The sequence below is a fragment of the Fistularia commersonii genome, chromosome 3 (assembly GCF_037954325.1).
Source record: "Fistularia commersonii isolate RoL2024-O1a breed Wild chromosome 3, RoL_Fcom_v1.0, whole genome shotgun sequence".
NCBI lineage: Eukaryota > Metazoa > Chordata > Actinopteri > Syngnathiformes > Fistulariidae > Fistularia > Fistularia commersonii.
In genome coordinates this window covers 21129393-21145087 of record NC_141286.1, presented here as the reverse complement: position 1 = coordinate 21145087, position 15695 = coordinate 21129393, and the positions used below count along the sequence as shown (strand labels likewise).

Below are 15695 nucleotides of genomic sequence, written 5' to 3'. Positions count from 1 at the left end.
CAACCCCTCTCAAGGAGACTGGTCCCAGAGCCCAAGCCATGCGTCGAGGTGAGTCTGACTATATCTAGCTGGAACCTCTCGGCCTTGCTTATCAGCTCCGGTTCCTTCCCAGCCAGAAAGATGAGATTCCAAGTCCCCAGAGCCAGCTTCTGCAGCTGAGGATGGCCAAAGAAGGGGCTACAAGGTTTCCTACTTTGGCCACCAAAATTATAAAAGGAAAGATCGAAAGAAATTCATAAAAATAAAGTTGAAGGTATGTAAAATATATACATGTGTTTTAACAAGTACATGTATATGATTACACGCAGTATTAATGCACATACAGCGTGGCAAGAGCAGTCATCTTTGGAACTGAACAGTCCTGGTTCAATTCCTGGCTTCTCCTACCATGTTGAAGTGTTATGAGCAAAACACTGAACTCTGGGGCTTCTCAATAGCTCTCTTCTGCTCATTGTTCATCCATGAATGGTAAAGTGCCATCAGATTTTTACCGATGTTGTGCTATATGTATCACTGAATGTGATAATAAAGGTATTTTTTTCTTCCAAATGACACTTTTCAAATTCTTTCATCGGCATGTGAGAAACAATAACGTTGCATAAATGAGGTAATTTATAATAATAAACCTTATTAAAGGGTTCAGAGGAGAACCTGAAGGTTACTGTGTTCCTGTGAAGGACTATGTTGTTAGTGTTTTGGTCGCCTTTCATGCAGTTCGCACCTCCCGCCGCTAGGGGGCGACATCGAGTCACGAACGTGTACCATCCAGTAAGTTCCGGTGCGAACTTCCGGTGCGTCTTTTCCGCCAGTCCGAGTCAACATGGTGGGTACTGCGAAAACATTTCTCCCCTCAATCCCACCCAAATCGCCCAAACCCGGGGCTCCGAGCCGACGGTTCCCCCGTGGGACCATCAACTTTCACAAATTTACTGGTTTCGAAGATGTAAAAAAAGAGAATAACGAACTGCATTTCCCATCAAGTGTTGCCCGTCTACATCAAGCATCCTGCTAGCATGTAGCCGCTACACATTCAGTAATCCCTAGTTTTATTCAGCCTGACGGGTATTTATCTATATTTTAATCTTATTCATATTTATTTTTTATGGGATGTAGTTTTGTCTCAACCTCATTCTAAATATTTCGACAGCATGTGTGTGTGAGAATCAACCCAAGTAAAAGTTGATAAATGCACCCAAGCTTCCTGAAAAAACTTATTAGAATTAAATGTGTTGTTTTCCTTAACACTTGAAAAATACTACAAAAAAACAGCCAATAGTACACTGTAATATGAAGCCATATATGTGTATTTTGTAGTTCAACTATGTATAGGTATATTTTTTTTATTTATTTTCCTTTAATCCTTTATCTGATAATGCTTTAGTACACACTTTCAATTCCATGATTTACACAATCATTGCACAGTGTCCTTATACACGCTTCCTGTTCCCCCTGTTTATATCTGTGTGTGTGTCCCAGGGACGAGTCAGGACCAAGACGGTAAAGAAGGCCGCCAGGGTCATCATTGAGAAATACTACACTCGTCTGGGCAACGACTTCCACACCAACAAGCGCATCTGCGAGGAGATCGCCATCATCCCCAGCAAACCCCTGCGCAACAAAATCGCTGGGTAAGTTGGATTTGCTCACTTAATCCTTTTTTTCCTGGAAAAGGTTGAGATCCGATGTGAAAACTTGACATGTCAGCAAACGATCTGTACGTGATTGTATTCTGGTTGGGTAAAGATTATAACTTGACCCCCAGACCCAACTGTCTTATAATTGGTCTGTGATGGTAGCAGTGTATTAGCATTTGGATAGTATTCCGATACGATTGTTGTAAAAGTAGATCAGTGAATTACCAATTGTTTTGCACGATGGGAAGGAGGGCCTTCGTTGATTAAATACGTGATTTCGTATTTATAAGACACGTATTTCCTGAGTGAAATATCCCCTGCAAAATATTACTTTTGCCACTAAAAGACAGGGGACGCATTGCAACAATAATAACACTTATTTATTTGACTTCAATGGTAGGTAAACAAACCAAATAGTAGCCATAAGCTAATTTCCATCTGTAGACACCAATACAGATGGTGCCTGAGAGGTAACAGCTAAAAACAAACTAATCGTAACTATTTGACGTGGTTGCCCGTTGCCCAGGTATGTGACGCACCTGATGAAGAGGATCCAGCGCGGCCCTGTGAGAGGAATCTCCATCAAGCTGCAGGAGGAGGAGAGGGAGCGGAGGGACAACTATGTCCCTGAGGTCAGTCAAAAGGACACTGGTTTAATGAGTCAGGATTATTTTTTGGGGGGTTATCTGTCGCCTTGCGAGATCAAGCGGATGGTTTTGTGTTCCACAGATCTCTGCTCTGGATCAGGAGCTCATCGAAGTGGACCCCGAAACCAAGGAGATGCTCAAGATGCTGGTACGTGTGGAACAAACATACACACATGGGCTTATTGTGGAAAACGCTGGAGTTTGGATCCTCCGAAGCCTTTGTTCAGAGGATGTTGAAGCGGTGTGTTGTTACCAGTGAAGTTTTCAGTAATGCCTGATGCAGGAAGTTTTTTTTTTTTAAATGGATTTAAGGCCCATTACTATCTAACTTCAGATAGAGATCCTATTACAAATTTGTTAATATTTGAGGTATTCACTCATCAAATTCACTTGAATTTCATTGTGGAAAGGATTTTCCTGTGACCTCGATTAGAAGAGTGTTTCATTTAGAATGCGCTTCATATTCCTTTTCAACACAAGTCATTGTCTTTTCCCTCCTAGGACTTTGGCGGCCTTTCTAACCTGCAAGTGACTCAGCCAACAATCGGCATGAACTTCAAAACTCCACGAGGACTTTAAAATCCACATGAAAGCTACTTAATAAACGGGATTTAAATTAAGAATGAGACAGCATTTACTTTCCAACTGTGACGTGAAGAGACTGTTCTCCACAAAGCAAAGAGTTCAGGATTATAAGTGACGTCGGTCTGCACGTCCGCACCACGCCCTCCTAAATGACCTGTTGTGAACGTCCCTTCTACAAAAGCAGACAAGCAGAGGTGGAGGCAGGTCAGTCAGGTCACTTGGGTATGAAAAAGTACCAGGTTTCATTTTGCAAGAACAACCCCAGAATTTAAAAGCCGTCGCCACAATTGTACCTTTCAAGCTAGAAATTGTAGGGAACCTATAAATATACCTTGTCACGCTGCAGGTAAAAATGAGGGCATAATTTTTCCCTTATTTCCGCCCCATCTGCTCCCGGAATATGTGAAGCTCATGTGATCGGTCGGGGTCTAAATCAGATGCAAAGCTGCAGTGAACTGGTTCTAACCATAGATGTGGCTGAGAAGTATTTACTGAGGTGAGGGGATGGTGGGATCTGGTAACAATGGGGGGGGAGGCTGGGAAGCTGACCTGCCTGACATGAGGCATAGACACTATACAGGTTTCTAAAAGTAATACTGATTTCAGGGATGAGATCAGGCGTTCATCTTTCGGAGATTTTGGAAAATCTGGAGGGACATGATTAAGGACATGGGGTAGATTTTGCCACTAGAAATAGCTGAATACAGAGGTTCCGTTCATATATATATATATATGAAAAGGATCTCATAATACCTATTTTTCTTGCTTCAAATATTACAATGTTCAATTCCAATATTTTCTGTCAGTTTTAGATGCTGATCAGATTGCCAATTGCCCCCTAATGTGACACAGTTCACAGGAGTCATTTTGGTTGTGCATTTTAAGGAGACTCAATGATGGTCCAGACATGGCAGGTAATGCTTAAACACCTTTATTGTGCCCAACCTGAACATACTCCACAACTGTTAAGTAGCAGCAAAACTTGGCAGACCACAATGAGGTAGACTTTCAAAACTCTAAAAAGCAGCTGGGCTAAGAGACAACAAGCTCAGCATGATAAACTTAATGGCTAAAGGAATGACAGTCTTTGGCATGTATGTCCAACTTGAACGGGAAGGCAAAATGGGCTAAGAAAGCGTGGAATCCTGTACTGGGGTCTACTCAAGCGCTGGGTTGATCGGTTCTCAGTCAAGTGGAAGTTCTTACATTCAACAGGAAACAAGCAGCTGTTGTAACATTGGCACGCCCCCCCCTGCTGATGTATAAATGTGATTAAAAACCACTGCCACCTCTCCACAAGTGCAAATTAAAAGTGCAAAAAACAAAACTATGTACAATCAAAACATGAATATTCATTCACTTTTAGTCTCAACAAGGTCCACCAGCTGATTGGAAAATGATGGATGACCAGTTGAAGCAGCATCCAACACTTAGTCACGTACGCTGAATGGAACAGGACCAACAAAGCAATTTAACGACTAAACATTTTGTGCCCAGTAGTTGAAATTGGAAGGGCAAATTAAAAAAAAAAAAAAAGAAAGAAAAAAAAAAAAAGGAAAAAGGCCACAGAATTATGTACGAGGAAGAGGGAAAACAAATTAAAGGGGGTTTCCCATAAACAGCCGCCTGGTAGAATTCTGTTCAAAATTTTCATGTCATGACTTAAAACCGTTGTGTGTACAAATTAGTAAAAAACTGCGTAAAAATGTCTGAAACGCGACTGGTTAAATGAAGCCCAACATTCAACTCCCAAAGTAAGAAACACCAATTGGCTTGCACAGGAAAACAGATGCCAACTGGGGGCGGGGGGAGGGAGGTGGGAAAAAAATAAAAATTTAAAGGCACTGTATGGCGTTTGCCACTGAGCGGCAATGAGACTTGCGTGATTGCTCTTCACTATGCAACACATGTAAACAAAAAGGGGAGAGAAGGAAAAAAAAAAAAAAAAAAAAAAAAAAAGGCATTTTCATCCACATCAAAACCTTAGGCTGGCTCCCATCTCTGTCTGGCCACAAGTCTGGGAAAACGCTCTCAAGTGTGAGGGTCCCTTGTTTCTCCTAACAAGGTCACGGTGCATAGTGCTACTGTGAACAGCAAAAATGTAGCAAGTGCAAAAAAGTGAACATTTTCTACAGTGATAATCCCCAGTGCCTGGTGTTGTGCCACGGTGCCCTCGTGCCGAGGGACATCTGGCACGTACTCTCCTTGGCCACAAGGTTGCCCCAGAGAGAGGCTCTTCTTCTGGCCCTTCAGGGCATCCGGCTCCACTCGCTCTAGCTAGAATCCCTGTTCTTCTGGTTACGCATGAGGGGCCGGTGGTTACTCAAGATGTCCATGGAGTGCTGCCAGTGCCAGCAGGAGCGGCAGTAGTACTTGAAGCAGGCCTGGATGTCAGACAGTAGCTCAGTGTAACTAGTCAGAAGTCATGACTTTTAAAAAAAAAAAAAAAAAAAAAAAAATCTAATCAATTTTGACCCACATCAATAATTGCATGAGCAATAAATTGAGCCAATTGGGAAGTGTCACAACCTCTGGAATAAGGCCATAAGAAATAGCATTTTGAAAACTCTTGGAAAAGTAATTCTGCTAGAAATGCAAAAATAGATCCATTGTATTGTGATATTTTGCAGATCGATAAATATCAGGAAACATGTCCACTTTGGAAAAAGTGCTTAAATGGCAGCAAAAGTACATTTTCCCATCATGCAAAAATACTGCAGGTGACCGATCCATATTTATAACTTTTTACAGCAAATCAGTTTTACCAGCAGTTCTTGTTGGGTGTTCTAAATTGTACCTAAAAAGTTAAATATGCTACATAGGTAGTTTAAGTGGAGTATTCACTAAAGGATCACACTGTACCAAGTGGAAAGGGGGGTCACAAGCTGAGCTCTGAAAAATTTCAGGTATCAGTGGTTCTAGGAAAAGTAATCAAATGTACAGCTACTAGTCAGATTACCTTTTATCAACCCTCTATATCTAAGTTTTTAAAAGATTTGAAGCCGTACTTAAGAGTGATTGAGCAACCTTAACTGCCCCCCCACCAACCAACACTAGGTGTAAAGCCATTATGGTGCACTAAAAGGTACAATATAAACTAGTCGTTTATTTGTAAAAAGTATCTGCTTTAAAACTGATCCAAACATCCTCATGACGAATAAAGTTTCTTTCCTCAGGCAGAAGTGCTCCAATAAAGCATTGCCTCCTGACACCAGCAGAGTATAATTTATACTTTTGAAAATGAGGGGCCTCTTAATCATTGAAGAGAAATCAAGTTGTAGGCCATAATCCTCTTTACAACAGACAAAGCAAGACGTGGCAGGAAGGAGTGTTCGTCAAGCCTACAATGTCAGAGAAAGTCACCTGACCAACCAAGCAGGCTAAACAAATGGCACACCAAACACAGCAACTCAGGACAATAACTAGTCAATTATCAATGTCTGTGGGCTCTACAGTCAGACCACAAATGGATTTCTCAAATGTATGAAAAGCCATTCCTTTCTTTTCAGAAAGAGCAGTTTAAGGTGTGCCATTTTTGGTAAAGACTTAAATTCTATAGATCCACCTTTTTAAAGTCCATAATGGAGCAAGGAGGAAAATTTCAGAAGTCCAATGTCCAACTACTGGACATGAAACATCGAAAGGGTTTTAGGCCTATGAGATTAGCAAATCTGTTCTCGAGTATGTTCAGTATCTGCTAAAATGGACAGCCATCTGGAAAGAAGTCTTGATATCGCTGTAGAAAGCATGCTGACTGAGCCGAAACACCCAAACACCCGACAGCAATCGGCATGTATATGGCTAAGAGGGCGACTGACCTGGTCTCTGCAGAAGAAAGGTCCAGGTTGGCGAAGGCAAACTTGACACATTGAATCTTCCAGGTAGGGGTCAATCTGGACCTGAGACGATAAAACCCGGCTGATCAGTGAGACACAGGTTCACTACAGCACCAATAAGACTTAGAGCAACTTACCTTCTTTGTAAACTTCGGTGTTTTGATCTCAACAAATGCTGCGCACACAGCCTTCAGGTAACTGCGCTGATTGTTGAAGGTGACACGGCCAGAGCCTATTTACAAGTTATACATATATATGAGGAAAAAAAAAAAAAGACACAAAAGTAAAGGGAACTAAAGATTACCAATGGAAATTCTAACAGGAGTTCCAGTGTACTGAAGTCTACACTTTGGTCTTCCCCATGTGCAATTCTATGGGCTAATGAGCAGGGCACTGAGTCAGATGTCAATCGAGGTCCAGCAATTGTGCGTTTTGAGTCTTGACAGCAGACCTGCCATCTGATTGATGCTAGATACACAAGGAATATTGGACACTGTGCTGAATTTGAGGCTCAAAAGAAATCAAAATAACAGCCTGGACACTGGAACCCTTTGATTAACATGCAGAGATACTATGACAGGCATTTAATATTACTGCCTAAAGTTGTTGTTTGTACGTGGAATGCTTTCAGTTTTATACTCCAAAACAGATCTCTAGATCACGATAATTCTTTGTCCTGAGACACCCCAGAGCTGCTTTCACACCCTTTCCAGTCACTGTCTATCTGCACTGAGAGGCAGAAGTCACCCAGCTGCTTCTGTCAATATCATGCCATCACAAAACCGTGAACCCATTACACTGGCAGTCGTACATGTCCATGTTTAACATTTGTAGGAAAAAGATTGATTACTCCCCCATCGTTCTTATACAAGTTTCCATTCTAACCAGTCTTGTTTCACTGATGGCTTTAGATTAGTCCGCATTCGCAATCATGCTTTGTGGTTCTTTACGGTTTAAAACTGACTACATTAAACAGCTTTTTCGATTGAGACATCAGGAATTTACAGGAGTTGTCAGAGATCCAAAAAAAAAAAAACAAGTCTGCTATTCTTTTTCTCCTGTGATTCAAGAAGTTTGCAATTTTGTTTTTTTTTAGTTTTTTTACTGACCCCTCCAGGGTCTCTATAAAATGACAGTATTTGGTAGCTGTTTAATGGAACTAAAAAAAAAAAAAATCAATACAGTTGTCTGTGTGCAATTTGTCAAGGACTATTTACAGTACAACTCAATGGAATGAAGCTCCTTTTCTATTAATTTTCAAATTATTTTATAGGGCTAGGATAAATTGTTGATGTACTTTTTGCCAAAACATTTAGATTGGAAAGTAAAGAAATCAAGGTCCAACTGAAGTGTAACGTCATGGTGATGATTTAGATGCAAACTCCTTTTGGCTATGTATACAATGAGGCCTACACAGAGACATGTCTTTGAAATTCCATGCAGGGAAGGCAAATTCACTCATTAAAAAGTAGTATCAAAGTTTAGCTTTGCTGTACTGTCTGTTAAGAGCATACAGATAGTATCAATATTTAATATGTGCTCTTATACCAACATGCAGTTATGGGTGTGCATGGTGACATGAATCATTAAATGAAGCATCATGTCAGAATGTGTCAAATTTTAAAATGCCTGAGCCCACCTGCGTCAGATGTACCGCAAGCACATGCAATGGCATCGGTAGAGATTTGACCGTTTCACAACCTGTCAGCATTATTTCGTTTTTCAAAGAACTATTTGGTCTACAGACTAATTTGTTCAAACAACAAGCTTGGCAATGTGTCTTTCAGTTAAAATAGTTCAAATACCCAGGGTCTTACCTATGGGATACTTGTGCTTGTCCGTGTCAATGCCAGCATACATGACTCCTCCAAACAGGTCGTTCATGATGCTGGCCAGAGCTTCAGCATTCAGCATACCATGCAGTGCACCAACAAACACTGTTTTACTAGGGTCCAAGCGCTGGGCCGGGCAGCGCACATAGTTGCTATCAGAGATCACCCAGGGGATCACTTGCACCTGAAGCAGGAGCAAAGGTTACTTTGAGCAACTTGAAGGGTATTTGGTGTTATAAAAGCATTTTCCAGGAAGCATTATTACGAAGGAATTTTAAAAAGCTAGTCCAAGCTTCTTTCTCCTGTCTAGTTTTCTTAATCTTTAGCTGTAAACCTATTCATGACTGAGCAGATTTCTACAAATGAATGTCTACAAAGATGCCGGAATCGCTTTGTACCAGCCTTGGCTTTTTTAAAGTGTTTGACATGCTGTGCTACACACCCAAATATCACACTAGACCAGCAAATTGATGACAAAGACTCACAGGATTATAATACAACAAACACATTTTACATGTTCACTGTGATAGTTCAACAGATGTAATCACTGGGAGCTCTGTTTAACAATTAATATTGTAGCAGACTGCTATATATACTGTAGTCCAGCCTCATGTCAGGTATATACTCACATCCTTGCATCGCATTCTTCGGCTAGACATCTTGAAGTAGTACTCTCTATTGTCCTCAGGATGGAAAGGATCCTGGGAGCAGGCATGAAGTAATGCCCGCACTGACTTCTCATTTTCAAATACCAGGTAAACATATCCTACAAAACCCATAATGAGGCAAAGAAATCAGTGTTTTAAAGGATTTTGTCAGACTTTGGAGAGAAGACTGGGCTTGGTGCATATTCCATACAAGTGAGATGCATTACGCTGCTGCAGTTTCAGATAAACATTTTTAAGCAAACCATTGTCATTTCAGTAAGTTGGTAATGTCCCCAAGTAGCAGAATATCAAAATCAAGAAACTTGTGATCAAATGAAATGTATCGATTTTGTAAATTACTGACAGAAATACCAAATCATGGATTTGTAATGTGAGCGGTAGAAGGCATTTTGTGGGTGGGCAGTGATGCTAGTAGTGAATGAATTACTCTCCCCTCTTACACTTATTCAAATAAGTAATCAGAGGTTTCGATGCAGAAAGAACAAATATGGAGACTTTTTTGAGCAGATTAGAAGGGCAAGGATTCAAAGACTGACATGTCAACAACTTAGTATTTCATACAGATTAGAAAGCAATTCCATGGGAGATACTTTAGCATCCAATGTTCATTTCTGAGTGAAGAGACTGTTTATGTATAGGCTATTGGATGTAAGGACAGGATATTTGCAAAGATTCAAAATGACAACTGGCTAACTGCCCCCACCTTTCCTTTTTCAATGCTCTATATAGCTGCAAGATTAAAATATTACTCAGGATCAGACACTCATGTCTGATATTTGAAAGGATATGGTCTGATTTGAGGTAGCAAGCATACTACAGTCAAATGCCAAATACTTTATTAATGCTAAACTAGGACGTCTGTGAAACTAGTTTAGCATAAATACAAGTGTGATTGGCATTTGACTGTTTTGCGGTCTTTTTCAGACACCAAAATAAAAATATCCAAACAAAGCTTCCAGGACCTTAAAACCTCCACTTCAGAGCCCATCAACAAAAAGATCACTTTTGGGTAAAACCATGGTTCCTACTCCTTATACAGAGTTTATTTGGAATTAAAATTGAGCTTCTCGAAACAGAATACAGGGTACTGTGTTGCATCAATATGCCGCTCTGTAGTTGCTGGAGTCTGAGGCTACAATTCAGACAATCAGAACTTTAAGATCTTTGTGAAATGCTGACTTTTTGCTTTATTGCGTGACTGAAAATACACATTTTCTTTAATCAAATTCACACTTTACAGTTTAATGTTCTAACATCATACTGTTACCATGTGAACCTTATCCATTAACAAGGCGATGAAAACCATTTAATTTTTTTTAATTTTATTTATATCTGTTTTTTAAAATGAGGTCAGTGAAGACACTTGGAAAGTCAGAAAAAAATTAAGTGCCAATGTTCTGGTATCCTGGGAAATTATTGAAACATTTTCCTTGACTTGTGGAAACCCTGAAATGTCACCAGCATGCTACATGTGCTCACCACAGTGCAACCTTGAAAACAAAGGGAAATGGCCTACCAGCTTGTCATTACCTTTAGCCACATTACCTTTAGGAGGACAGCGTGGATGTTTTCCATCCTTACCCGGCCACTCCACAGTCAGCGGGCCGTAGCCGCTGAAGGTGTTGATCAGCCCAGCTTGGGGGGAAAAATAAGAAATATTAAGTAAAGCAATGGGCGGGGGCAGTAAAGTTGCTAAGTGAGTTATGTAAAAAGTCAGCTAAAATTAGAGGTTAGATGGGCATGCAATCATGTTCCACTAAAAAGCCTCTCAGCTGTTAAGGACACCCTGCAGCAGTGAACTCATTGATCACAGCATAAAACAGTATTGCCAAGTTCAGCCTCAGATCATGTTATCAGATCCAAGAGCAAAGAGAATTTTAGAGCATGCCCACTCCTACTAAAGCTCTCCAGTCAGAATAAAAGTGGTTGAACCTCCAGACATATGGATTCAAAACTTAGAATCCATCTACTTGTAGCACCTCTCTCTTTAGCTTTACACTGTTATGGAAGGTTATATTGACACATGGCTCAAATTCACAAGTACGTTAGCATTTAGGAAAAAACATCCAGACAAGGCAACATGAAGGCAGCAGGTAGAGATTTACCTTCAGTGATGTCCCAGGGTACGCCACCCAGAAATACCTTGCAGGAGTACAGAGGATCTTTGTTGTTTCTTGGAGGCAGTTGGCCACTCCAAGTGAACGTCGCTTCATTCACAGCTGATGACACCAGAAAAAGCATGAGCTAGAATGCAGAAAACCAGAGATGCAGAGATAAAAAGTTGACCATTCAGATGTACCTGCAGCTTGTCTGTGCAGGCGGGCCTCCCTTTCAATGCTGAACGCCTCATCAGATGGGTCCAACATGTCTGCACCAGGCCATGTTGAGCCGGTGCGCCAGCGGCGGGAAAGTGCTGAAGATGCTGGACTGGCACTGGGTGGTGGGGTTAGAGGAGAGCTGGTATCCTGGGGGTCCAGGCGGGAACCAAGTCTCAGCAGATCCTTCTGCAGGTTTGATGTAAGGTAAGGCAGGGGAGGAGAAATCCGCAATGTGGACTGTTTAAAAAAAAGAAAAGAAAAAATTTCAATCTGATGACTAAGACACCAAAACATGATCTTGATCATCTTTGGTTATTTGTCTGATTAGTGTCAAAACAAGAGAAATGTGCAAGAACCTACATTCAAGTTTGTACTTCATGAATTAATCCAGCAAGTCTTTGTAAGGTAAAACAAATTCTTGATTTGAATCTGGACGTGCCAATCTCAGTTGTTCCGAATGTTAAAGTTGCAGTTAAAGTTCGCAATATGAACAAAGAAATCATGATAGAATATTCTGAAGGTGTAATTTGGGTGAAACATGTCCTTTCCAAAATTCCTGAGAGCAAATCTTTATATGGCAATTGTACAAATCAAGGTAACAATACATTCAGAAAAAATTACTGTGATGCCTCAATAAGCTAGGCTTTAGTAGAGGGGAAAAAGCACACACAAACTGGGTTCAATCTCCAGGTTCAAGAACATTCTTTTGACTGAAATGTTGAGAACCAATTACACTACACACAGCTAAAAAAAACAAAAACAAATGAATGCCACTCATGCCAATTAGTCTGTATGATACAATGTTGAAACTCTACTGTCAGAGCATGGCCTCTGCTAAACGTTTATTATGTGCCATCTTTGCGAAACATTGCTCATGGGACCATTTATTATTGAATTTTACTGTTTAGCCCAGTCATCCTTGATATTCAGGCCCTCAAACACTGAAGTCAAACTTCTGATGCTATTTTTCAAATGTAAATTAGTTTTTCCATTAAACATGAATTTGTGATTTCAAATCATTTACAATTTGCTGTATTATCCAAAAGAATAATTAGTTGCTGATGAAAAATATAAATGTTGGTGTAAATAAGCATCAGGGTCCATATTGCTTGGTGAGTGAAGCTTTTTATACAAATGGTTTACTTTTTTTGAAAATATTTTCAAATTCGGTATGAATGCCTACAAACCACAGTTTAAAATTTCACAACTTTTAGAAGAATTGACCAAACCTAAAGAATAGAGGTTAAGTCTCCCCGGTCATACCAGCATGTCACAGATGTGATCGGAGCCAGAGCTGAAGCCACTAGTCTCAGAGTCCTCTGGACTGCTGGAGCGGGAGTCCAGAAAAGAGCTGGAATCCAGTCGGTTTGCCATGCGAGCCATGCCAGGAAACTTCTCCAGGAAGTCGGCAGTCATACTCATTGACTCAGAAGGCATGTAGCTTTGGGGCTTCCCTAGGATGCTGCTAAAGGGACTGTTCAGGATACCCAGCACTGGAGAAACAGCAATTACAAGATTACAATGACGAAAGAATGTCAATGCAAACTATCAAAGGGACTCTTTGCTGATTCAGAATGAATTATCGAAGTCTCTCTCAAGATATGCATCTTTTGATTTTTACCATCAGGTTTAGAAATCAAAACTTCTAAACCCACCCAGGGCTGGTCAATATGACAAGAAAAAAAAACTGATAGCTGATAGCAATGCCACCTCTGTTTCAGTAATGAAATTTGGAGTAAATATTTTGCAACATTCTAAAATTTTACCATTTTTCATTTCCCCTAATTTATGAAATTCCTAAAAAGGTATTTTTGCTGCTAATTTCTTGTGTTTACTTTTGCATTTTCCCATGATATTGAAAACAACTCAGGAAAAGAGACAATTTCATATCCACTCCACTTGTACCCACAGAATGTAAATCAGTTAAATTGTGCATCAGACTTTGGTCATACAAAATACAATCCCAGTCATAAGATATCGAAACACTGCCAAGCCCTGGAATTACTTCATGCACTTATATGGACTTTCTCCATGTAGAAGTGATGAAGATTGACAGCCAAAAAACAAAGCTTCAAAATGCTTGGATTGCACAAAAATCATAAAATGTGATCTCTGGCTTGATCAAATGTTGTCGTGATAGTAACCAATTCAGCCCTAACCTTTTGCTTGCAGTCTGGTTAAAAAAAAAAAAAAAACATTTCTTTAGCACAAGCATCTTCCTACATAACCAAGTGACATCGGCAGCAACTGTGACAGATCTGTCCTGCATGGCCTGTAACTGTGTACTCAACATGAGGCTCCAGGGGGATTATTCAGCTGCAGGCTGCATTCAAAGCTCTGTCCCACTTTGTTGTAGGCCCAGTTTAGAAACCGCTAATGAAAGTAATGTCGGGTTGTTTTAGATATGCACCGATATAATTTCAGCTGCACAAATGGGTCGGGACAGATGAGGACTGTTATCAGTTAAGTACCATCACATTTATACCTTTACCTCCAAAGCCTGACCAACCTGACTTAAATGTTATCTAGTTCATTCATGTTGAGCAGGCATTTGAAAAATTATAATTTGGTGATTCTTAAAATACAAAGATGTCAGTAACTTTCAAATAAGTATTGTCTTACTTGCTGGAACATAGCACAACAAGCCTATTTACGGTTTAAGGTAGCTACACTGAATTGTTTCTTTCTGGATGGCTATAGATGGAGCGAAGCAAAACTGCCACATCATCCTCCCCAGTGACGCTACAGCTTGTTCCCACACAGACACGCTGTTATCGCATTTCAATAAAAATATGTGTTAGAAAAAAAGAAAAGACCATAAGACCTTAAACTGTTGTCTTAATAAATAGTGTCATGACTGCATATCCAGCTGCTGTTAACATGGTGAATTGAAGAAATTAAGAGACAGAATTCAGTCCCGGAAAGACAGAAGCAGGTACTTACTTGAGGGTGAGCTGGTCTGAACCTGGGAAGGGGAAGTGTGAGAGTCTGTCTCCTGGCTGCTGCTCCAGGGTCTGTCCCAGCCAGACAAACGCAGAGACTGGAGGCCCAGGCCCAGGTCTGTGACACTCTGTGGGCCCCTGGATGATTGCATCTCCTGAGAGCCAGGCATGCCACCACAGTTGGGGAAGAGCATCCTCCTGCTGCCCACCGCAGCCAGGTCCGACTCTGTTTTGGTCCAAGAGCCAGTTCAGAGATGTAGACACAGAGGGAAGAGAGAGAGTGTTAAGACAGCCACAATAATCAGCACGCGATACACAGAAAAGGGCAGTCGGAATAGTTCGAGACATCTCATTAAAACTTCCCTCGTCACTACGTCTGTCCCTAACCTGAACAATGGGGGAGCTAACCTGCTGCCTCTGTGCCCGGTGCAACTGCCATGCATCTCCGTCCGCATCACTGACCCACCTAGCAGCATGTGACATGGCTGCTGATGCACTCGCACACCCCTGCTAATGACATCAGCTTCCCCCCACCTCCCTGCTTCCTTGCCCAACAACTGTGTAATGAAAAATTTCTGTTGGAGCTATTGGTTTGTTGATAGGAGGGCTCCCCTCTCTGGTAGGCACAGCACGTCTCGGTGAAAAACAGTCGCCACTTCTGCTGCTCACACTGTACAGCCTTGTTTCCTGAGCAAGCCGACAGAGGCAGGCAGGGAGGGGGGAGGCAAGGGGCAGAGCTACAGAGGAATGAGAGCGAATGACTCAGCAGACTTTCACTTAAGTACTTGAGACTTTCAAATGCTCTATAACCCAGAGAACTGAAGTAAGAATATAGTAAATGGTGTGTATTCAGTTTCTCAAAAAAACAAACAAAAAAAAAAAAAAACAAACAAACACACACCAAACAGCATGGAAAGAGGCTTGCAGTCAGAGAAGCAGCTGACTGATCAGATGTTGAGGACAGAGCAATTTGCACCGCCAGCTCCTCCCTTCCCTCTCCAGGTCTGGAAAGCTTCCAACTGCCAGCTACAGCCCTGATTCAGCAGCACCAGGCCACGGTAGTAGTGCAGACGCTACACCGGAAGCTAACCTCAGTTTACATCAAGAACCGATGCATTTGTGTATCATGCTTTGACAGATCATTATTTCTGCGTTGCTGACCATGTCAAATTGGCAAACATTCTCCGAGCAGTATCAAGTCACAGGTGACGACAACTTGAAAAATTACTACGC

At 41.1% G+C, this 15695-nt stretch overlaps 2 protein-coding genes across 4 annotated transcripts; one reads left to right on the top strand and one right to left on the bottom strand.

Moving 5' to 3' along the window:
- Nucleotides 1-784: 784 nt before the first annotated feature.
- LOC147235825 (small ribosomal subunit protein eS17-like) lies at nucleotides 785-2905 on the top strand. Its single transcript, XM_086144086.1, has 5 exons — nucleotides 785-823; nucleotides 1477-1628; nucleotides 2161-2266; nucleotides 2364-2429; nucleotides 2783-2905. The coding sequence occupies exons 1-5, from the start codon at nucleotides 821-823 to the stop codon at nucleotides 2858-2860; spliced, it is 405 nt and encodes a 134-aa protein (XP_086000212.1). The 5' UTR covers nucleotides 785-820; the 3' UTR covers nucleotides 2861-2905.
- An 878-nt stretch (nucleotides 2906-3783) lies between these two features.
- Nucleotides 3784-15351, bottom strand: LOC147235824 (cytoplasmic polyadenylation element-binding protein 1-like). Of its 3 annotated transcripts, none has more exons than XM_086144085.1 (11): nucleotides 14850-15351; nucleotides 14464-14686; nucleotides 12784-13013; nucleotides 11502-11757; nucleotides 11308-11421; nucleotides 10733-10837; nucleotides 9164-9300; nucleotides 8520-8718; nucleotides 6840-6934; nucleotides 6685-6765; nucleotides 3784-5250 (listed from the first exon to the last, which is right to left on the bottom strand). In XM_086144085.1, exons 1-11 carry the CDS (start codon nucleotides 14943-14945, stop codon nucleotides 5140-5142), a joined length of 1647 nt encoding a protein of 548 aa, XP_086000211.1. In that variant the 5' UTR covers nucleotides 14946-15351; the 3' UTR covers nucleotides 3784-5139. The 3 variants fall into 3 exon arrangements, with proteins under 3 accessions (XP_086000211.1, XP_086000209.1, XP_086000210.1); XM_086144083.1 differs by having other exon boundaries at nucleotides 14464-14688; nucleotides 14871-15351; XM_086144084.1 differs by having other exon boundaries at nucleotides 10748-10837; nucleotides 14464-14688; nucleotides 14871-15351.
- Between the last annotated feature and the right edge of the window lie 344 nt (nucleotides 15352-15695).